Source organism: Eulemur rufifrons, chromosome 3 (genome assembly GCF_041146395.1).
Source record: "Eulemur rufifrons isolate Redbay chromosome 3, OSU_ERuf_1, whole genome shotgun sequence".
Lineage (NCBI taxonomy): Eukaryota > Metazoa > Chordata > Mammalia > Primates > Lemuridae > Eulemur > Eulemur rufifrons.
The window spans coordinates 2904862-2929142 of NC_090985.1; the positions used below are offsets into that span (position 1 = coordinate 2904862).

The following is a 24281-nucleotide window of genomic DNA, read 5'->3' on the forward strand; positions in this document are numbered from 1 at the left end:
AAAACTCGTCACACGGGACAGGGAGCAGATGTGTTTTTTCTCTTTCAGAGAGCAGAAATTCGGAGGTACACTTTGTCTCTACAGGAGAAAAGTTCTTCGACACAAGCGTGAGCCGTCTCTCAATGCAGTGAACTCTGCCCGTTGCTGAAGGTGTTGAAGAAGAAATGCCTATTCTGAAAGGGAAATTGGCCAGATGACAGCTGAGGTCCCCTTTCTTCTAGTGTTCTGCGAATTGCTCTCTTTGCAGACAGCTGTCAGCAGCACAGGCTCAACGGGCTCCTCGACAGGGAATCAGCTGTCCTGTCCAATTACTTGAGTATGTCCTTGGTGCTATTCTTCTTGCGGACTCTTGGACTAGAAATCTCCGAGCACCTTGATTCCTTGCTCTCTTTGGGTCCCTATATCTCTGCCTCCAGGGTGCCGCTTTGATTTGCTCTTGATTCTTAGTTTCCACTGACGCCCTTACAATCCAGACCTGTCAAATCATATGCGGATGGCAGTCACTGGATTTCTGAGTTGGAACAAACCCGGGAGAGAACAAACGCAATCTGTTCCTTTTTTTGGTAAGGTGAATAAGATGCAGAAAAATTAAAGACTTAAACTTTAAAGACTAATTGAAAATTAAAGGTTGTGTCGTTACTAGGGGTGGTTCTAGTCTCTAGTACTCACGGTACCATGTTCTTTGCATGTCCCCACAGCACAGCAGCCCCAGGGTCTCTCAGGCCATGACTTCATTTCATGGCCATGACCTCACCATGGAAGGACTGGTTATTTGTATAATACTGTGATGCTCCTTAGTCAAATCACATGTATCAATCTAGAAATTATCCCCAGTCTTCTAAGTGTAACAGACCACTTGGTCTGCTTTTCGTTAAATAACACTGTTCTTTTTTCTACTTCTCACAGACACTGCCAGAGTAGGACTGCTGAATTGTGAAATAAAGAAAAATTCTAGCCAGCTCTAGCTCTCTAGAGCCTGAAAATCCAGGTCATTTGGATACTAAATGTATCATTGTACTCCAATGAGTACAAAACTTGCATATATCATGTTAACTGGCTATGCCCTGATTATTCCCATAAAAGGTCCTGGACTCACGTTGGTTCTTCTGTTGCTATTCTGGTCTCTTCTAGCTCTTGTGCTTGTTTCAGCCAAGGTAATTTAGCTTCCACTGGACTTTTTTCTAAGAAAAAGGAATATAAACAACAAGCTTAATTACTATTAATCATTCAGGAATTGGGTCCATAATTATATTGGGTCCATAATTATATTTCATTAGTAAAGAGGTCATGTTTTTCAAATGCAAGTTGAGTTCTTTTAGCACAGTACATTAGGTGGCTTCTGGAATAAATAAAAATTTCTGCCATATTTTTAAAAATTAACACATTATCAAAATGCAACCAAAAGGATCCCATGACACAGTTGAATATGTTCTCAAAGTTAACATAAAAATGCCTTTCTGTTGTTTGCACATTAAAGCTGTTACTTCAACCATAGCAACTTGATTTCTTTCGCCACAAATTTTGCCCACTGGCTGCAGAAATTACAAAAGAAAAGCAAATAACACAGAGGTTAAGAACTTGGGGAGGATAAGAGAGTCCGTGTTGTTTCCTCAAACTTTTACTGTTGCTGTCATTGTTGAGGGGATAATTGCCAATCACTCCTGGCCCACGTGCAGGAGCCAATCTATGCCCCTTTCTCTCCTTGGAAGACCCCTCAGACAGAGACAATCTAGACATGCAGTGAGAAAGGAAATAATTTTTAGCTGCTTCAGGGAAACTACAGACGCTACAAAAGTGACTTTGAAAGTGTTCTCAAGTGCAGAAGGAAGGGGGAAAGGCTTCACTGATGGAGTTATGTAATCAGTGTTTGTACTTGTCTTGGCAACTAGTGATTTTTCTGCAAGATAGATACAGTCTGACAAATATTTGTTGAATGGTTAATTATGAGGCTATTTGTATGGATAATGAATCCAGAAATAACAAAGGAGTATTTTTCCATCCTCTCTAAAGTACCAAGGAAGAGTCCTTCTAACACACTAAGAGGTGGGAATCATCTTTTTTTCCATTTCAGGAAGGAAGGTGCTTGTCATCGGGATTGGTAACACCTTGCTAAAGTACACATGAATAATTACGCGTAGAGAGGGGCACATATTAGAGAGATGATGCCAAGTCTTCCTACCCCTGGGTGTTACCCATTTCTGCTAATTCATGGAACAAATGGGAACTACAGGAGAAACTGCAAATGCCTCCATAGACCTGGGAAGTCTTTGTTCCATGCATTCATTCTATAAAAATGACATCCTTCCTCCCTCCAGAAACCTCCCCTCCAGGGAAGAGGTGTGCATCATACAAAGTTCTGTGGGAACACAGAAGAACAAGAACCTTGGGAGAAGAAGCTCCTTCTCCCGCACCTCTTCCTACTCTTCTTTCTCTTCTTCATTCTCCTTTTCCTTCCCATCCTTCTTTTTCCCCTCCTCCCTATCCTTCTTCTCTTTCTTCAAGGCAGGGACTGCTTCAAATTATTTTCTGTCCACCAAGAAATGTTAGTACAAGCCTGGACAGATGGGGGCTGTTCTACACATACTGAATCAACAGGAGTGCAATTTTCCCTCCAGATCAATAAACCTCACATGCTCAACTTCTCCACCTAAGTGGACAGGTCTCGCAATCTATCAATACAACAGTTTTTATAAGAAAGCTAGTAAATTGAAATGAAAATGCTGCCATATCGGAATGAGAGCTGAAAAACACCATTTGATAGAATTAAAAACACACCACACACTTACCTTTTGGTTTATAACATGGGATGGGAATGACACATTCTTCCTTGATGTGTAACTTCAGCTGTGGGTTGCAGCCCCCGACGTGCTGTCCCTGATGGTTGATACACAGAACCACCCGGTAACGTAACCCTCGGCCACAAGTCACTGTGCACTTCAAAGAAGGAAAGAGAAGCCAAGGAATTTCTTTCTCATGAACAGATCCACAAAGGCATTATTTTATCATATGCAAAGGAGAGCATAAAACACCCCATAAAACTCCTTTAGACAAATTATGCAAGGAGGGGTGTGGAAGCTGACTTTCTGTGATACTTGTGTTTCTGAGCCCCTTTCTGGCACAATTTCCTTCTAATTCTCAATTCAAAAAGTATTGAAGATGAGATCACAGTGCAAGAAAAATCGAAATGACCTGAAATCTTACTGCTCAAATATGAAAGAAACTTGATATAGGTATTCTGAAATTTGAATAAAAATTTACATGAAATTACCCAAAACAATGTATGAAACTGAAAGAAAACTTCCAAACTATCAATAAAAAATAAAATTTCAGTCAACCACACCAGAGGATCTTTCTACTGCATCTATAAAAATTGATCCTGAAAAACCGTTCTCATATGAAGAAGCCATCAAGCAGCCTTCAGCCAAACAGTGTAGGAAAACATACCATAGATGTGTCAGGCAGTTAAAATTTTAAAAAATATATATTATGCTACTTTTCTGAATTTTTGTGAAGTTTGTGTTGTCAGCATTTTTATTCTTGAGTTATTTAAGATCCGGAAGTTACTCTTGCCTATGAATAGAATGTTTCCATGTCATATGCAAACCTAGAATATCTTTTCAATTTATTCACATATGTTGGTGAGTATATATGTGTGCATCTATCTTTTTTTAATGAATAGACCATTTTTAGGACCATTTTAGGTTTACAGAAATATTGAGGAGGTAGTGCAGAGAGTTCCCATATGTTCCCTCTTTCCCCTCCCCCTTCTTTTCCCTATTATTAACATCTTGCCTTAGTGTGGTACAGTTGTTACAATTCATGAACCAATGTATCATTATTAACTGAAGTACAGAGTTCACATTAGGGTTATGGTCAGCTTTTAAAAATTTGTAATTTCTTGCAATTTCTTTTCTTATTCTAAATAAACATTCTCTTAGATACCTAATATTTGTATTTTGTAGTCTTTTTTCTTAAAGAGTCACCTCCAATCTGTATAAACTTCAGAGCCCACCAATCCTGTCTCCACCCCAGGGAGGGGCTGAGCGTCCTTCGTTACCTTTGGTTACCTGCTACATGACAGGCACTGCCCTGCATATGTGATCTCACTAATCCTCCGGACACACTTGCAGGTTGGTAGCTTCATTCTCGTTTAACAGATAAACAATAAACAGCCCACCACCTAAGAACCTTGCTCAAGGTCACACAGTTCCTAACAGGCAGAGAATTGCATCTCAGAGCCTCCTGCTGCCAAAGCTGTGACCTAGCCACTGCTTTATACAGCCTGGAGACTCTTTTCTGAGTCGCTAAATGCTTTGCACCCAACCCTGCTGAGGCCCGGGTGTCCTGGGGACCAGTTTCAAAGACATGGTTCAGAGGATATGGGGGCCTTTCTCAGTGTACACACATCTCCAGAAAGGCAGAATATTGGGAAATCTCTCTAAGTTAATCACGCCACTCTTGAAACCACTGAACAAAAACCATAATGAATTAAGTTTGAGATTAGATTCTGTTTCTGGAAAACTGACTCACCTACCCCCAAATTTATCAATTTGATATATCTATAATCTTGAGAGGCTGTTTTATATTAGCTCAGACAGAAGAAAAAATCTGCTCAAAGAAAGAGAGAACAATACAAAGTTATAAACTATACTACAATTGGTCAATACAAAAGAGTATTCTCTTCTGCAAAGTAGCCCTTCTGGGAAGCTGGACACTTGCTCCAATGACGCTGTCAGTGTCTGTAACAGTTCCAGAACTCCTCTGCGGAGCTGAACGTATCCTCAATGACAGTAAACCCTCATCACTGAGAATGTATTTGATTTCTGAAGGAAGTGAAAAGTATTAAAAGCCAAGTACGGTGAATGAGATGAGCTGGTTTACAATCCTTTGTTCTGATACTGTAAGTGATGGTACAGTCATGATAGTGACAGAGGAGATGGAATAAAAGCTCTAAGGCCAACACAAAGCATATGGCTGGGACTTCCAAGGGCTGAACTTAAGCTCTGCAGGTTGTAGAAGTAAAGTTGATTGTTACTTTGTTACTTCTACTGTTACGCAGTCCTTAATGACTGCGTAACAAATCCTTTTGCAGCTGAGGTAGTATTCTTTGCTTTCAGCAAAATTAAAAGATGACTTAATAGAATTGCCAGCTGACAGAACATTAAAAAAAAATTTTTGGTGATAGACTATCACATGAATTTTGGCATATAAGTCAGGAGTTCAAAGAACTGAATGACCTTTCTAAAATAAAATCCTTCCATTCCAGCCCATTTACTTATGCGAGCAAGGTTTCCCAGTGTGTATACACAAAACAAAATAAAATAAGAAATCAACAGTAAAAATTGACAATAAAACTACTGCTGAGCCCATGTCTCATTCTGGCAATGAATATGGACTATTTTTTCAGCTCTACTCACCATCTACAAAGGATGATTTCAAATGAAAATGTAATTTTTATCTGTTATTATTTACCAAAATTTGAAATATATTTATGTTGTTTTGATTGTGTGCTAAAATTAAATTTAATAATAACTCAACTCAGGGGAACATTTTCAATACTTAAAGCCTTATAGTCACAAGAAACTAATATAAATTAATTTCAACTACTATACATAATTTTTCATAAGTAGAATAACATAATCAAAAAAGACTTTAAAGCATAAAAACATAATATATTAGGATAAAATTCTATGAGGAGAGTAGATTGAAAATGTGAGTGCAAAGGGAAAATATGTACAATATCCAAATTGCTAAAGAAGAACTTGTTCATGTGTTTTTTAAATGAAAGATGGCAAGGATAGAAATCATCATGGCATTTAAATTTCACTGGACAGAGTTTTTAAAATGTAATACTTTTATTGTAAAATGCCAGCATTCACAACATCTTGGAAGTTATATTCTTTGTAATTATTTAAATTTGTGATAAGATATTTTAGATGTCAACTTTGATATATGTGAAGGGGTATGTAATTTTCTAAATTCCTTTTAGTGGGTATATGAACAAAAAAGAATTGACAACTTCTTCCCTAACAAGTCCCAGTGAAGTTTTACAGGGTGATGACATTTAGTCTGAGGATATCAGAAAAGATTAACGTGGGTCTTCACCCAGCTGACTCAATTACCCTTCAAGTTCAATTTCAAGTGTTACCTCCTTTCTGAAGCCTTTCTTGGCTCCTTCAGGTACTTTGTGCCCCATGGAAGTAATGGACACATGGTACCACTCATGCGCAGTGTTACACAGTATCACAGCTGTTTGCATGCATGTCTCTGCAACTGGATTCTAAGCTTTTGGGAGGTAGTAGCAAGTTTTATTTACTTCCTAGCATGGTAGCTGAAATTGAATAAACAGATGAATAAATACACTAATGCACGCATATGATGAACTGAACATGTAGTGATCACTCAAAAGAACTACAGAAACTTGCGCCAATCATGTCTCACTCTCTAGAAAATGAAAAGATTAAGATTAAAATACTAAATGTCAATGCTTGCATTTTTCACCTTTGACTAATCCAACTGCACTTCATTTGTTCTGCAGATTTAGTCATCTCTCCAGAAAGGGGAGACTAAGCTAATCTGACATAAAGTCTTGTCATACCTCTGGGACGTTTTCCTTCTTCTCTTTTCTTTTTTCCCACAACCTGACCCCACAATGATTTCCACAGAGGCTTCCTGCCTCTGGTTTTTCCCAGTGTGAGGCTATCTTGCCTCAGTTACTTAAAATATATTATTTTCTTCAAACAAAAAATTGGAAGCTCCTTAGTAACTACTGGATCAAGGACACAGTTCTCATGTCACATCAGCATTTCCATGGTAACCCTCTAATTCTTAGTGACATACGTCCTATCTTCAATCTAGATGAATTAGGGGCTTTTTCAACTTCTAGTCACTTCATGTCATTCCTGCCTTTGCTCAGCCACCCCCGCTTGGCCATCTCCCACAGTGACGGTCTCCCCAGGTTCTTGCTTGCTCAAATTCTATGCTCAAGGACGGGTTAAGCAGGACAGGGGCAACAAAGACTTTCTGATTGACTCTGCTTCAACTTCTGTTCCTTCCGGATGTACTTAATACTAATTACAGAATAACATTATTATTAATGTCCTTAATATTAACTATTTTTACCTATATTGATGCTTACAGTCTCTCTTAGATTGTCCTCCAACTGCCCTCTTCTTTCATTTTATTTCAGAATATTACAAGGGTACCAACACTTTGGTTACATAAATTGCCTTTGCACCTCCAGGGTCACAGCTACAATGTGCCCATCCCCTAGACAGTGCGACCACACTTGTTAGGTGTGAATTTGCCCATCCTCTCCTGCCCTCTCCAGTAAAATCAGCAAGAAAAAAAAATCAAACAACCCCATTAAAAAGTGGGCAAAGAACTTGAACAGAAACATTTCAAAAGACAGAAGAATGGCCAACAAACATATGAAAAAATGCTCAACATCTCTAATCATCAGGAAAATGAAAATCAAAACCACAATGAGATAACACGTAACATGAGAATGGCTTTTACCAAAAAGTTCCAAAACAATAAATGTTGGCGTGGATGCGGAGAGATAGGAACACTCATACACTGCTGGTGGGACTGCAAACTAGTAGAACCGCCAACAGTCTTCTTAAGCCCTTTGGGAGCGGAGACCATGCTCACATGCAACTTTTGTATCCCCACACTGTAAGGTACCATGTTAGGCACACAGGAAAAACCTTAAAACCTGAGATTTCATTAAAAGTGGCATGTTCTCAAATCTTACCTGAGACCACTCCATGGCGATCCACTTGGGACAATCAAACAGGTTGCAAGTTTGCATGATCTTGGGTTTGGGCGCATACATGCATTTCCATTCTTCCACCTGCAGTATCTCTCCATGCATGGACTCCTCTACACATACGAAGCTCCGTCTCTGAATCCCTCCTCCACAGGACACGGAACATGCAGTCCAAGGATTATGTTCCCAGCTCAAAAACAAACAAATAAAAACATATTATTTATTTGTCGCTTGTTTGTTTGTTTGTTTGTTTGAAGTTTGCAAAGATGGTTGCAAAAAGTATGCCCTCAAGGGTATCAGTTCTGGTTTAGCCAAAAGAGCACAGGAATCGAAGTCATTAAGACTTTACTCTTAACTGCCACACACTGTCTGTAGTCACAAGTACTTAACTCCTCTGAATCTGAGGTTTCTGTCAAATGGGAATAACACACCAGCCCTACTTACCCTTCACAGGCCCATTGTGAGAATTGAATCAATTAAAATATAGAGTGTGAAAGCATCTTTAAACTGCCTCTGAACTGTAACATACTAATGGACAATGTTACTAGAGGATCATAGAAATTCAACCATACTAGTCTTCTAGGAGTGAAAGCGGACGAAAATTTCTGATCAATTGCAACACTTGAGCTTCTCCTATAATACCCTGGTTGTCCCAGATACGCTCACCATCTCTAGTGATGGGAAACACGGCCTTGCCCATTGGAGGCAGCCTAGTTCATCCAGTTCTCAGAAAGATATTTCTTATTGTTGAGGGGAAGTATGTTTTCCCTTAGCTCTGTAAATCATCTGGTATCTAACCCCTATACATTTTAGGCTATTGCTACATATGCCACAGTTCCTTGCAAACTACTTAGAGCAAATTACAAAAAGAAAAAGGAAACACATAACTCACCGAGGAAGAGGCTGGAAGTGGTCATAGGGCATAATCTCTTTAAATCCATCACTACAAATGAAATCATCGTGAGAATATCATCTCTAAATCAATTAGTACATTTATTTTTTGATGAATTAATTAATTTATTACAGGGGTACAAACGCTTTGGTTACGTATATTGCCTTTGCACCACCCAAGTCAGAGCTACAAGCATGCCCAACCCCCAGACATTGTGCACGGTATCCATTAGGTGTGAATTTACCCATCCCCTCTTCCTCCCTCCCACCTGCCCGATGCCCTGTGATTAATGTTACTAACACTTCTGTATGTGCACGTGAGTGTTGATCAGTTAGTACCAATTTAATGGTGAGTACATGTGGTGCTTGTTTTTCCATTCTTGTGATACTTCACTTAGAAGAATGGGCTCCAGCTCCACCCAGGATAGTACACAGGCTATTAGTTCATCATTTTTTTTACGATTAATGTGAAGATACCTCAAAGAACTAAAAGTAGAACTACCATTTGATCCAGCAATCCCACTACTGGGTATTTACCCAAAGGAAAAAAAGACATTCTATAAAAAAGACATCTGCACTAGGATGTTCACAGAAGCACAATTCACAATTGTAAAGATGTGGAAACAACCCAAGTGTCCATGAATACATGAGTGGATTAATAAAATGTGGTATATGTATATGATGGACTACTACTCAACTAATACATTTATTAATTGACCGATATAAGATCTGACATCCCAAGAGACAGAGCTCTTTCAAATTGAAAACTAAAAATCCTGAGTGTTATCAACCATTCCCCTAAATTCAGCCACCATCTCTTTAACTTTCAGGAACATCTCTGACAAAAAGCATCCTCAGTTTTATATGAAAATATAGAAAACTGAACTGGTGGTATATTAATCAAAGGAAAATATTTCTCTCAATTGAGATAAACGTATTCCTTTTATTATCATGATTCTGATAAAATATATTAATGATATTAACACACTATAATAATAGTAGGATCCCTAGAAAACCACTTTATTTCACAGAATTGTCCCCTGAAAGGCCTCTATTAATAACTAGTCCAACCAGGATTACAGGAAATGGGCAGTTTAGCGACAGGAAATGAAATCCACCAAGAACGCTTCTTTTCCACTTGCACACGCTGCCCGAGCCAGCTGGCAGGTATTGGGGGATTCTGGGACTTGATACTGTGCTGTTATTTTAAGATACTGCAGTGAAGCCAGGAAACTTCCCCAGGCAATCCAAGTCAGCAGGTACTAAATTATGCAATAGGATATTTCACACATAGCTTTTTTGCTTTGGCATTAAGACTTTTCACTTCCTTGCACAATGCATTATTTATACTAAATTTAATGGGAACACTTCAAAAGTCAAAACCTGATAATGGTTGACCCTGTTTAAAAGCTCAAATGGTGAGTGAAAGACATTTATGACTGGCAGATGGACTAGACATTGTACCTGGAAGAAGAGATGTTTAAAATTATATGTGCAGGAGATGCTCAAAAAGGTTCATTCTAAAGAGCTCACGGACACACAGCCCATGACAAGACGGAGCTAGCCCGAATGACCACATTAGTAAAGGTGTCCTCATTCCTATTGAGCATGGTTATAAACGTGAATGCAGGCACCTGCCACCAGTGCGTAGTCAGACTCAGGAAATGGAAGGGAACTGCACTGCACAAGATTGATACGTCTCAGTCGCAGTTCATTTGCTTATGTTTAAAGTAAAACAGGTGTGGTTAATTACACAAACCTTGATGGGCAAGGGTCCATGCCACACTCCTTCAGTTTTGGTTTTGGTTTCACATTTTCAGGGTAGTAGTGACAATAATGGTCGGGAACGACCCTCTTCAAGCGGATATCCACACATTCCGCAGAATTGAGCTGATAACCTGAAGTGGTGCAAAAGGAAAGTCTGAATATTGCCACAGTCTCATTTTTACTTGACAAAGTTATTATTCGCTGTTAATATATACCAGTGCCCAGGCCCCTTCATGCTCCCATAAGTCAGAAACACTGTGGCTGGGGGCCAGGAAATCAGTACTTAAAAAAAGATTCTCAGGTTCTCCTAAGAACCTAAAATGTGAGGCCAAGATTGACAAAGACTACTTGAATTGACTGTGGTTCGCTTAGCATTTATGACTAAAAAGCTATACTAGACTCCGTTTAAGACCTGTTTGGACCTCAGGTCGAGGCTAGGCCAGTCAGTCATTCTCCTCAGTCCACGCCCCACGTCCTCATTGTCATCACGGCACTGCGCAAGGCCCTTCCCTCGTTTCCCTGTATTTCCTCTTCTTCCCCTATTGCCATTCCCCTTCCAACCCTCCCACACCCGACACCTATTCGCATTTATTGTTTATATGTCCTTAAACATGCAACCGTCCTGTGTAATGTCGTGTGTGCACGTTCTTAACTCGATAAATAATAGTATGTTTTAAATCTTCTTTTGTTTTTCTACTTTTCTCCCTCAACATTACATGCTATCCTTGTGCTGGGTTGTTGCTGGATTGAATATTTCTTTCATAATATTCTATTGTTTGCATGTGCAGTTCCGCATTTTACTCATCTGCTGCCCTGGGGCACCTCCAATTCCAATAAACCTTCCAAATGGAGATTTAAGCCTGGTCTATACAGGGAGGAACAAAATCCGTTTCTGTCCGTTAGATTCTGACATAACAGATACATCCCAAATGCTCACTACACACCCCAATATCTACCTTCCTTTCTCACAAGCCTGCCAAGGGGAAGGAATGGAAACTTATTCCTGATTCTATTAAATCTAATTTGTCTTTGATGCAAGTGAACATTCTGAATAGATGAGTGCTGAGAATTTAAAAAACAATTCACAAAATGGTGCTTCTATTTCTTGAAGAATCTGATTCAAAGTTTCCTGTCACTATATAACTGTCATGTGAAGTTAAACTTTTTTTTAACAAAGAGCAATTTTCCAAAACTAGAATGAACTCTTCAGAAAAAAATATGCCCAAAGCCAAGCTCTCCACCTCAATCAACTGGTCTAAAGTCCTAAAAATACATTTAATGTCCTGATTGCTGAGAGGAATCTGATTTTATAAACCACTAGACAGCTTTCTGCAAGACATGGCTTGGATGTAAGCTGAGCGTGGAAGGCGGGCTGGTATGCATTACAAAAAGTAAAGTCGAAACCACAAGAATGAAAATCCAAATGCAGTCCATAAAATGTTACTTGGGTGCCAGTATCCGTCAGAAATTCTACGCTATCACATGGCGATGGTAATCTTGGTAGCTTCTCCAGACGATCTCAAGTGTCCCACGTCGATGACTACAGACAAGACCAGGAAAGTCCATCCAAGTTCCCCTGGTACCTTAGAGACCAGGGAACTAATTTTCTTGATTATCCAAAAACCTCTGAAATGCCATCCACACAAATCATGTAGATTTCATTACTAATATAATTAAATTTCGGTAATGCTTTCCTTGTGGGTTTTATGCGTGTGTTTTTATTTCCCCAAAAACAAGAACAAAATGAGATTACAGCTCCTTGAGTCAGAGAAAATATTTGTTCTAAATGGAAACACACTTGTAAAAGAAGGAGCCAGGGAGCATTCAGGTGTTTATAATTTGGGGAGAGACAATTAATTTTTCCTTTTTAATTTTATCGCAGCTTAGAGATAACAAAAAGTGAAAGAAGAAAGACAGATTGCCTTTCTGTATGATGAACAAACGTACTGAAATTCTGCCAGTATGTAGACAATGACAGGCACCCCCAAAACACCTAAAATCTCTCTCCTGTTCTTACACCCATGGTTATCTTCGGGGACAATCTCATTGCTAACTGCTCCCACGCACATTCATGGTTCCAGCAGGACTGACTGTATCTTTTCATTGGCACTCAAGTATGAGAAACACCTATCCTCCTCCCAAGAATTCAATCAACTGAACTTAGCTGAATCCCACTATAAAATGCACCCCTTGCCCAAGCAGAAAGCTGGTCTTCATCTTATGGATCCAAATGGGAATGTCTCTCTGAATAACTGTGTAAGAGCTAAGGAATAAATTAAAAAGAAAGAGATGTTTGAGTTGGGCATGGTGGTGCATGTGTATAGTCCCACCTACTTGGGAGGCTGAGGGAGGAGGATTGCCTGAACCCAGGAGTTTGAGGCCAGCCTGGGCAACATAGCAAGATCCTGACTCTAAAAATAAAAATAAAAAAAATTTAAAAAAGAAAGAGATGTTTGGTTTTTTTCAGAGTAAGAGTAAAAGAGCCCCCACCATCTCTTTGCTTTCATTTTGGGGTCCACAAGAGACTCTCGTCTTCCCTGGAGCTGCGTAGTCCATCAGACTCAAAGGTGATGGGATTCAGCTTTTGGGTGTAAAACGCACTTGTAGGTATCTGCAGGTATGTCCCACTCACTTTGAGAGCTTTCCATGGTGACCCCTGAGTTGTGTATATGTCATGTCACCCCTTACCAGGATCACTGAGAACTCCAGGAGGGGGACAGCCAAGATCTGTATACCATGCAGAAGCATTTCTGACAAAATTCGGGTTTATATTCCTACATAACAGATACTTCCCAAATGCTCACTAATTGCACGGTGTTCCTTGGCATATGTCCTCTCATTGTGCCCCCCACAGTGCTATCAGGGGGTGAGTTCTATTTACAGATGAGAAAGTGAGGCCCGAAGATGTCCCAGGGCTGATTAGCAGCAAGGCAAAAAGTGAATCCAGATCCTCAAATTCCAGCTTCGCTGCTTGTTCTGCTAGGCCATGTAAACTCTGGCAGGCAGATTCTGGAGAACAGATTGGCCAAAAAGTTTCTGAGGCCTGGGTTTGGAGGCCCAGCTTGCAGTCTCAGTTCCAAACAGGGTTTTACCTCCATCAGGTTCAAGAGACGTCAAATGTTTTTAAGAATTTTCCTCAGAGCCTGCTGGAGAGTCAGGGACTTAAGTATCTAAAAGAGCTTTTGCCTCACGAAAATGCTTATAGGCTGGGCACAGTGGCTCACGCCTGTAATCCCAGCACTTCGGGAGGCCAAAGTAGGAGGATTGCTTGAGCCCAGGAGTTTGAGATCAGCCTGGGCAACATAGTGAGACCTCATCTCTACAAAAGCTAAAAAAAAAAAAAAAAAAAATGAGCCAGGCCGGGTGTGGTGGCACATGCCTATAGTCCCAGCTACTCGGGAGGTTGAGGCAGGAGATGGTTTGAGCCCAGGAATTCGAAGTTGCAGCAAGCTGAGATTGTGCCACTACACTCTAGCCCAGGAGACAGAGTGAGACCCTGTCTCTAAATAAATAAATAATGAATAAAATTTAAAAAATAATAAAAATGCTTATAATGCTCAACAAAATTCAGAAGGAATTGAAAATAAACTGAGAGAATGGTAGAGCTGGCAGGAATTTGAAGATTATTTACCCCACTGCTGTTTTCATTGCATTTATTTTTGCGATTGTGTTCTATTTATGACAAGACATAATAGTTTTCCACTTAAGGTAGTAGTATTAATTTTTTTTTGTAAATATCTTTATTTAAGTTGAAAAATGTCCTTTTAAAAGAAAATCCTTAAGTAAATAATAGCACAGAGGTAACACAGATATGGCAAAAATAGTGGCGTTAATATGGCTACAGCAGATATCCACAGACACTGCTGTAGAGAGGCGGTGGTTCTCAAATTTGAGTGTGCACCATAACTCCTGGAGGGTATGCACTGTTTACTAGCCCATCCTTTACAACCCCGATCCCAGCTGTACTGTTTACTAGCTGAACAGCCCTGAGTACGTTCTTCACCCAGCACCCCTGCCCAGCACTAGTTTATAACTATCTTTGATTTAACAGATCAGTTCAAAAGAAGAGACTCATTTTGACAGTGGCTTTGGCCCCCTCCTCATTTGCACCAGGAGTCACTGCTTCTCCGTATCAAATAGACCATTCCCTTCCACCTGAGCCTGAAAGATGTTTCTTTCGCAGCACATGCGTGGAGCCCCAGATTACACCTGTCTCAAAACCTCCCCCAACTATCTACGAAAACTTTGAACTAAGCAGACTATAAGCAGGACTTTCCCCTTACCACTTGGTAGAGACCCTTTCTTGTTTTGGTGAGTTGATACTCTCACACTGGCGCAGAGATAAGGTAGAAATCTAATGTTAGAACCAATACCCCCATTACTTGATCAGGCTGGCCAAGTCGCTCCATCTCTCTACTTCTCAGTCTTCCATAGAAAACTAAAAATAATACATGCTTTAAGGACAATCAAGAGAGAAATGCAATGACACATGGAAACTTGCTTGTTTCCAGTTTTTTGCTAAAAGTAAAAGGTGTTTTCCAAATCTAGTTTTTCACCTGTCTTCAAGAATAAATGCAAATGATCACATTCATTAACGCCACTGCATTCCAGGCTGCTGAGTCAGGTGCTGTGTGATTAGACATCCCTAATAACCACGTCAATTTTAAAATCGGCTTCAAAAACACAGATGTGTAACTTCTAACGCTGAGCTCTAAATATTCATGAACCAAGTCTGTGCCTCACCTCCTCCACACGTCACAGTGCAGGGAAAGAAGTCGGTTTGTCTCCACTGATGACTGATGGGCTGGTAAAAGAAGAACTGAACCACACTGTCTTTGGCCACAGTGTACCTGGTCTGGACAGAGAGAACTGTGATAACACATTTGCATACAATGAGCTGGTGCTTTCCACACCTTCCAAAATGAGATGGATATTCTTCACCTACGGAAACAACCACACGTCTACCCCAACAAACCATGGTACACAAATATTCCAAGAATTTTAAGATGTGATAGCATTTCATTTAGATTGGTCATAAATGGGGGCTCATATGTCCTCAGCAAATCTCCCTGGGGTCATTTTTCTAGATCATTCCATGACTGTAAATGGGTTTACAAAAATGTAGGTGGATCTGTTTGTTTGTTTATTTAACATTTTTTCTTCCTGAAACATTTGATTTTAATTTTCATGACAACAGAGATTGCGACTTAATCTGGGTTTGCTTAAAAACATAGCACATATTTGGGATTCTTCCATTTTTAATATCTTTAAGCAGATTTTCTGAAAAATCCTTTTGAAAGCACAACTGCAGAAACTCAGCTCCAGTGTATGCAAGCACATGGTGTTTGCTTATCAGCATTATAGTATCTAGGTAAAAGGGAAGGGCACACTCCTGAGAGTGAGTAAGCAACTGCAGACACAAGTTTACTTTCAGGTGATTTTACTCAGGCAGCAAATCCTCCCCCTACTTTCTTCTTTTCCTCCCTAGTGATTGAACAACTGTATGAACTGAGGAAAATTCCCAGAATGCAGCACAAAAAGAAAAAGAGAGAAAACAAAAGCTAAGCTCATGGAGGATAGATCCAGCATGCTAATATGGAGTTTAAGATTATATACTTGGAAATTGCCAAGAGAGTAGATTTTAAGTGTTCTCGCTACAAAAAAAAGTATGTGAGGTAATATACATGTTTAACTAGCTCTATTTAGCCATTCTACAATATAGACATATGTTAAAACATCATGCTATACACCATAAATATATACAAGTTTTGTCAAGGAAAATAATTTGACAAGATTAATGTGTGGTAAAAATCTCTGGAAAATGTAATTGGGAAGAAAAACTAAGAAATAAGATTATTATAAAAATTATAACAGTAAAAATAAATATGATATAAAAAGAATATTCCATACATGAGAAAATATGCATGCTATTTTTAGTGGAAGAAGCCAGTTTACAAAATAATATAGCTTAATTTTTTAAAGGAAATTTTAAAAAAGACTATCAATAAATTGGCTATAATATTTCTAAAAAAATGGTGGAGACAAGAGACAGAATAACAAAGAGCAACTATTTGATTATATAATTGCTGAGAATTTCCTAGATCATAAGAAAGACAGGAATTTCAGTTAAAAATGCTCATTGCGTTCTAAGGAGACATTTTTACAAATACAACAACAAGGATAAAGAAAAATACTAAAAGTTATCAGAAAAAATAAAAGAGTGAAAATCAGATTGGCATCAGATTTCTCATAAACAATGCTGGATGCAAGAAAACAAAATCATATTTTCAAAGTGATGAGAGAAAAGAATTTTGGCTCTAGAATTCTATAACCAAAGTATTAATCAGCAATCAATAATCAATTATGAATCTATAATCAAATTATCAATCAGTAAAATAAAAATATTTTCAAACACAAAATAAATGACTCTGAAACGTCACCTCTCAAAGTCACTCATTGGAACAAATAAGAAAAAACTATTAAAGAATGTACTGAACAAGAACTAATATACATACAGAAGAAGTAACGCTATATAAGAAGCAATAATGATGAAATAAATCAGTAAAGCTTATGAGTAAATCTAAACAAGCGTTAATTAAAAAAATAGTTTGATGTATTTGATTACAAAATGGTATAAAAATTCCAGACACAAGATGTGGGGAGAGGGAGGGAGGGGCAGGCTATGGTGACAGGGTGGGGCCAGCACCAGGGTTACCCAGGCAGAATACATTGCTGAGAAGCTCTGCCTCTGGCTATGGCAAAACTGCTTGCTTCTGATGACTCCTCCCAGTGAGAATAAGTAAAAATGCTTCATAAAATATTTTTTAATGTATTTTAAAGCATCGGAGAACTATCACACTAGTGAAGATTTGCAGGGCCAAGATCCCAGACACTGAGGAAGCCCAGAAGTGTGAGCACAACATTTGGCACCACACTTGGCATCACCTTTCCGCCCAAGGCATTTTCCAGTTTGCAAGTGGTGACTGAGCGGCTGAGAAGCTGGGCAGATCTGTCATCAGACTCACGGAACAGAGAGAGCAAACACCGGAGCTCAAGGCCTGCCAAGGTGGGGGTGTTGGTAGAAATCCCAGGCTCGTAAGTGGGACCCCAGAAGGCTCTATCTTATGTATAAAAGTGAACTGGAAATAAACCAGCCTTCAAAGGGAATAAAGGCCAAGTTCAAATTATTTCAATTTCTTGTTGGATGAAGGTGATTGGTTCCTAACCTAGCTGTCTTCTAGAAGCAAAAATAGTGCAGCCAAAATAGCCCAGTTAGGAGAGAATTAGACTGAAGATCTAGAAGCAAAAAATAATCTTGTCTCAAATTATATCTACAACCTTACCTCTAGAATACACAGCACAAAGTTTAAAAATAACTAGACATACAAAAAATAACATTTAACAACAACTAAAAAAGTGGAAAAAATAGATATTATAAACATAATATTTATATCCAGGTATTGGTGTTAACTGATAAAAACTTAAAAACTTAAGTATATCACTACTACTCCCTGCAACCCCAGCCTTGGCTTCATGTCTTATTCCCCTGATGGAGGAGCCCAGCAACAACTTAAGCTGTTTCCACGGTCATAAAACATCAGTGTTGGCATAGAGCTTTTGCCTTGGGCTCTGTTTTTTAGAGAACCTGGACTAAGATACTATGATTAAAATGTTCAAGAAATTAAATGACGGGGAATTTCACTGGAAATGAAGAAGCTATAATAAAAATAAAATGAAAATTCCAGAAATAAAAAGTGCAATAATTCAAATAAATATCTCAATAGATTAATTCAACAGTAGATTAGACTAGAGTTTGGCAAGTATTATCTTATAGAGCCAGATAGCAAACATTTTAGGTTTTCAGGCTACGTGGTCTCTGTTGCAACTAGTCCACTCTGCTGATGTAGTGTAAAAGTAGACATCAACAATCAGTAAACAAATGGGGGAGGCTGTGTTCTAATATAACTTTATTTACAACAACAGATGGATGGCTTGTTGGCCATAATCTGCTGACCTCGGATTAGACATACCTGAGTAGACAATCAGTAACATGACAGATGAGAAGAAAGTGGAAACTAGACATATCAGATAAAGGTGAAGATATAAATGTAGTCCCAGAATTAGAAACAAAAATCTTGGGACAGAAGCTAATCTGAAGAGGTGATAAATGAGAATCTGCCCAAAACTGATGGTGGATATCAAGCCACAGATTCATGGGGCATCATGAACCTCAAGCTGAAGAAAGCCATTAATTACATCATAGCCAAACTGACGAAAACTAAATACAAAGAGAAAACACTTAAAAGTAGACAAAGAAAAAAGGACACATTACCTTCTAAGGAACAAAAATAAGTCTGACAGCTGACTTCTCAAGAGAATAAATGGAAGCCAGAAGACAATGGAGAAATATCCCCAAAGTGCTGAAAGAAAATAGTTTCACAATGATAAAAGGGTCAATTCACTAGGAAGATGTCATGATTCTAAATGTGAATGTACCTAAAAACTTTGCCTCAAAATGTATAATGCAAAATGCACAGTCACGGTGGTAGTTTTAGCACCTATCTCCTGGTAAAGTAGAATAAGCAGACAAAAGTCAGGAAGGTTATAATTTTGAATGACACGAAATAATAAACATGACCTATTTGACATATGTAGAACATTGTATCCAACAATGACGACTGTATATCATCTTCTTCCAAAATTTGTTATATTCTGAGCTACAAACCAAGTTTTAGAAATTCCAAAAGATTGAAATTATATGGAGTATGTTCTTCGACCACAGTAGAATTAAGCTTTAAAGCTAAATCATAAAAAATTACTAAAGTATTTCCACATGCTTTGATTTTACACTTCTAAATAATAAGTCAAAGAATGCATAACTATGAAAATTATACGATAATGTAACTGAGTGATGAAGGAAAACATTTCATATCAAAATTTGTGAAATTAAATATAAGGCATTGTTTGAGAGATATTTATAGACTTGAATTAATAAGTTATAAGAAAGAATAAAAATCAATGATATAAACATCCATTTCAAGAAGTTAGAAAAAGAACAGCACACTGAATCCAGAGAAAGTAGAAAGATGAACATATTATAATAAAAATAGGAGGATACATTAATGATAAGGAAAGGAAACTACATTTAAAAAGAGCTATAAAGCCAAAAGTTGTTTTTGTGAAAAGTCTAATAGAATTGATAACCCTCCAACCTGATTCACCAAGGAAAAAGAAAGGAGGCACAGACAACCAATGTCAAGAATGAGAGGGAGGACTCACTACAGAGGCACAGATTTCTTAATCAGGATACAAATAGCATTAAGCATAGAGTTAAAGACTGATACACTACACTATGATAAAGTTAAGAACTTTTATACAGGGAAACTGAGAGCCCTAAATACATTTAATGGAGAAAAATATGAAAATAGAATGAATAAAGAATTCAGCTCTAGAAGCTAAAAATACAACGCCAAAATAAACCCATGTAAAGGTAAAGAAATAAAAATAAAAATTTCTGTAAATAGAAATTTTTTTTTAAAGAAAAAACCTTTCAGTTAATCACCAAACTTAAAATCTAGTCCTTAGGTGTTTCAGAGACAATATTTGGATGGTTTGAACAAAATAAAAATTAGACAAGGAACCAATAGGCAAGTTTAGTAATGAAAGAGACATAGTTATAGGTGAAGAGGAGTTTTTTTTTTTAATGATAAGGGAATACTATGGTTACATTTGAAAAGTTAAGTTTGAAAAAGTAGATGAATTAGACACTCTCTAGAAAAACGAGAACTGCAAAATTGGCTCAAAAAATAAGCCTAAGAGAAACTGAAATTGCTTCTAAGTACTCTCCATTACTAACAAAAAGAAAAAGAAGAGAAGAGAAAGAAAGGACATGAAACCCAGGTGTTTTTCAGAAAGAGATAATCCTTATTGTAACAGACACATTTCTTTGTCTACCAACATCCACTTCCCCTTCCCATTCTACAGAGACCAGCTGTGTTCCAGTGTCCATTCCTCCCTTGTGTGTCTTAGATAAATCCTGGTTGTTGTAAACGAACATCGTGGTCACACGTGCCTTGCTAGGTGTAAGACCATGAGACTGTTCTGCTCAGATACACACCGCAAAGGGTGTACTCGGCCAGTTAGCCCAAGTTCCAGGTCACGCTTTCCATGGGTTGCTCCCAGCCAGTGACTGAGCACAGCAGGGTACTAAGTCAGGCCTGTTCCCAGGAGACACTGGAGTCCTGGGAGAGAAGACTCAGGCTCAGGGCCCCCTCTGCAGCCTTGCTGAACTCTCTTAGAACCACTGCACTCTTCCTCCGTTCCCCCTCTCCTTCACTCGCAATCAGATTCTATTGTAGTCTGGCAGCTCTCCCAGCCTCACCCTGCCTCCAGCCCCATTCTTGTTCCTCACAGGCATTCCCCAAATAAATTTCTTGGATATCTCATCCTGTGTTGGCATCTGCTTCTTGGAGGACTCAGACTAACACACTAAGGGAAGGTGTAGAGTGGGCACAGGACCCAATTCTTGTCAGGGATTAGAGGTCTACTGTGGTGCTGCTGAGAAAAGTTTTCCTTCCTAAGAAAGTTCACAAGAAAGAAAAAGATCTATTGGACTTCTGGACATTGTCCTGTCTGCATATGACACCTGGATCTGTGCCTAGTACTCTCAGTGCAGGGCAAGTGCACAGCAACTCACTTAAATCCATGCTCATCAACCTCAAAAAGGCCCTAACGCTGCCAGTAAGCACAATACTTTCCCCTCGTCCACTGACTCTTCCACTTTTTAAGACAAATATTTCATGCTTCTTTCTCAGTCCTCAAACTTCTAACTCCTTCCACACCGTCACTCTCAACTGATAACCTTGCTCCATTTCGTGAGAAAATATGAGGAGGGAAAAGTAGGGAATAGGCAGATGTGACTCCGCTACATCCATCTCCAGTCATCTGTTCCTCACCACCTGCTTCCTTCCTCTCTCTAGGAACACCGTCCACCAGCAGAGGACAGCCCAGGAGTCCCGAGAAATAAATCGGGTTTCCCCACCTGTCCAGCTGCAGACCAGAGGTGCTGAACCCTAACAAGGATATCTGAAAGGCAAAGAAAATGGAAATCTGAACACCCACTTCTGATTGGTCTCAAATAATTGTTCTTTTCACAAATGTACTTGCAGCGATCTTGCCTGTCTACAGGTGTTTTTCACTCATCTAAACAGAAATAGTTGAAGAACATGGGCAACGGCTGAAGGAAAAGTAGACTCTAATACCCGACCTGAGCTTTATGTGACATTGATGTTTTTGTGTTTTTGTCTTTGTTGTTGTTATAAATTGGCAGAGAAAATATTAAATTTTAGATCTCAAGGGAAACAGTGTAATAAAAATCTCCCTGAGGTTACAGTTTCCTGGGATTTCTCACACATCCTCTGAATTGCCCTGCTGATTTCAAAGTAAAAATATTGGGATAGCAGGGAGAGAAAATGATAGACAATGTGGTGTATGACCATGAAATTGAGATACATGAAAAAAAGCTTGCCGTAATTAGATGATTCTTCTTTGTACTGGATGAAGCTGATACATAAATGCCCACAAATGCACATGTGATAACCCTGGTCGTTCATTAAAGAAATTAAAATGGTTTCATGGATTGGTTGTTGTTAAATCAGAAATATCAACTTCATGCCAAAAAAAAGTATGATTAGTAAAACCTGCTTTGAATTTCAAACAGCTATACTGAAATGACCAATTAATCTGGATTTCTTTGTAGACACATGTTCCATTTAAAAGAATCATTCTGGGCTTGGTGCTGTGGCTCATGCTTGTAATCCTAGCACTTTGAGAGGTTGAGGTGGGAGGATCACTTGAGCCCAGAAGTTCGAGACTATCTTGGGCAATAGAGCAAGATCTCATCTCTACAAAAAATAAGAAAAAGCTATCCGGGATAGTGGCGTGCACCTGTAGTCCCAGCTACTCGGGAGGCTGAGGCAGGAAGATCACTTGAGACCAGGAGTTTGAGGTTGCTGTGAGCTATGATAATGCCACTGCACTCTAACCTTGGCAATAGAACAATACCCTATCTCTAAATAAATTAATTAATCATTTTGATCATAAATTTTGGTAAAATTACACAAATTATACTATTTGCAACAACATGATTTTGAAAAAAAAATCAACCAATCCATATATTTTCCTGAAGCTATGAACTACTGGTAGCTTGAATCTGTAGTATTGATGAAATCTCATTCAATTATAGTACTTTATATGGTCTCTTTACAAGATAAGGCAGCTATTTAGAGGCTTATTAATGTAAAAATATCTTCAAATGTCATTACAATATGATGTAGTGTTAGGCCAGGCGCGGTGGCTCACGCCTGTAATCCTAGCACTCTGGGAGGCCGAGGTGGGTGGATCGCTCGAGGTCAAGAGTTCGAGACCAGCCTGAGCAAGAGCGAGACCCCGTCTCTACTAAAAATAGAAAGAAATTATCTGGCCAACTAAAATATATATAGAAAAAATTAGCCGGGCATGGTGGCGCATGCCTGTAGTCCCAGCTACTCGGGAGGCTGAGGCAGTAGGATTGCTTAAGCCCAGGAGTCTGAGGTTGCTGTGAGCTAGGCTGACGCCACGGCACTCACTCTAGCCCGGGCAACAAAGTGACACTCTGTCTCAAAAAAAATAAATAAATAAAAAAAAATAAAAATATGATGTAGTGTTATCATTCTTCCTTGGAAAAAGTCTCTCATCTTACCACTGAGAATTACTGAGCATTTTAAAAGAGTTTTAATCCCAGGAAGGGTCTTATATTTGGATAAGTGCTCCTTAATTCCAAGGACACTGGCATTATACGTATTCTTTAAAGACAGCAAAATAGGCAAATAGAAGATACAAGATTGGGTCTTTAAAATAAATAAAAACTACTAATTAAATACAGAAAGACCCTCCCTCCAATACTAAAAACTTCAGAAAAGTCAATTTACTTAAATCTGTAAGGGTGTTTTTCTCCCAAAGGCTTTGTGTTTGTTTTTTGAGATTGAGTAGTGATGTCACAACAGGGAAGGTGACCTTCTACATTGCCTTTGAACTGCTGTCATCTTTTTCATGGGCCCCTTCTCAACAGGGGAGTGAGGAAACAACTCCAATAGAGTTCAACACCGTAAACTCTGTCTGGTTCAATAATTTAAAGAGTTCACTGCAGACGTTTCCGTTTCAGGTGGGACGTGCCCAACCTTTCGGCTGTCCTCGCCTTCAAACTTCTCTTCTCCATGGTGGCTTCGACCTAGGATCTCACAGGGGTGGGAAGGGAAGGAGGGCCTGGATCCATGCGTGAGGGTCCCCGGACCCACAGCTGTATCCTTTGTCCCCCTGGTTAGCGGGATTCCCACAGGGAGAATCAGTGCCAGTGAACTGGGCTGTGTTCTGTCCCGGTGGGGGCTGGCCGACTCCTCTGGTGACCATCCCCCTCTACGCTCCCCGTGGGCAGCACGTTCTCTGTGGTGCGGCCAGGACTCCTGTCCAACCCCGGCCTGGCCCAGGGCTCTGTACCCGGGAGACCACCTGCTGTACTGTCCAAGCCAGGAGGCTTTTGAGACTGAAAGGAGGAGCTAGTAATTAACCCGGGGCAGCAGGCATAAATTGGGCCTTTTCTGAGAAAAGCAGGACACATGGTGTCTCTCTCAGCTAAAGGGTCATTTGCCACCACCATGTCAACCCTGCCGACTGAGAGTATATGGAATTTTCTAGAAGTTTTCCATACTACATGGGAGCCGAGGGGGACTCTGGGTGTTAAACTCAGACTCTGTCTGTGACTAAACATTTCATGACACTAATGCCAATTTCATTGTGATGTGGCTTCCCCAGGTGG

General features: G+C 39.3%; 1 protein-coding gene across 1 annotated transcript in view; it reads right to left on the reverse strand.

The window, feature by feature from the left end:
- Positions 1-24281, reverse strand: part of ADAMTSL3 (ADAMTS like 3) — a 277061-nt gene that overhangs the window by 94003 nt on the left and 158777 nt on the right. The window contains exons 9-14 of the mRNA XM_069465643.1: positions 15173-15284; positions 10422-10560; positions 8664-8714; positions 7757-7961; positions 2787-2934; positions 1097-1181 (exon numbers count right to left, since the gene is read on the reverse strand). Coding sequence (XP_069321744.1) covers positions 1097-1181; positions 2787-2934; positions 7757-7961; positions 8664-8714; positions 10422-10560; positions 15173-15284 — 740 coding nt within the window. The remainder of the gene's footprint in view (positions 1-1096; positions 1182-2786; positions 2935-7756; positions 7962-8663; positions 8715-10421; positions 10561-15172; positions 15285-24281) is intronic.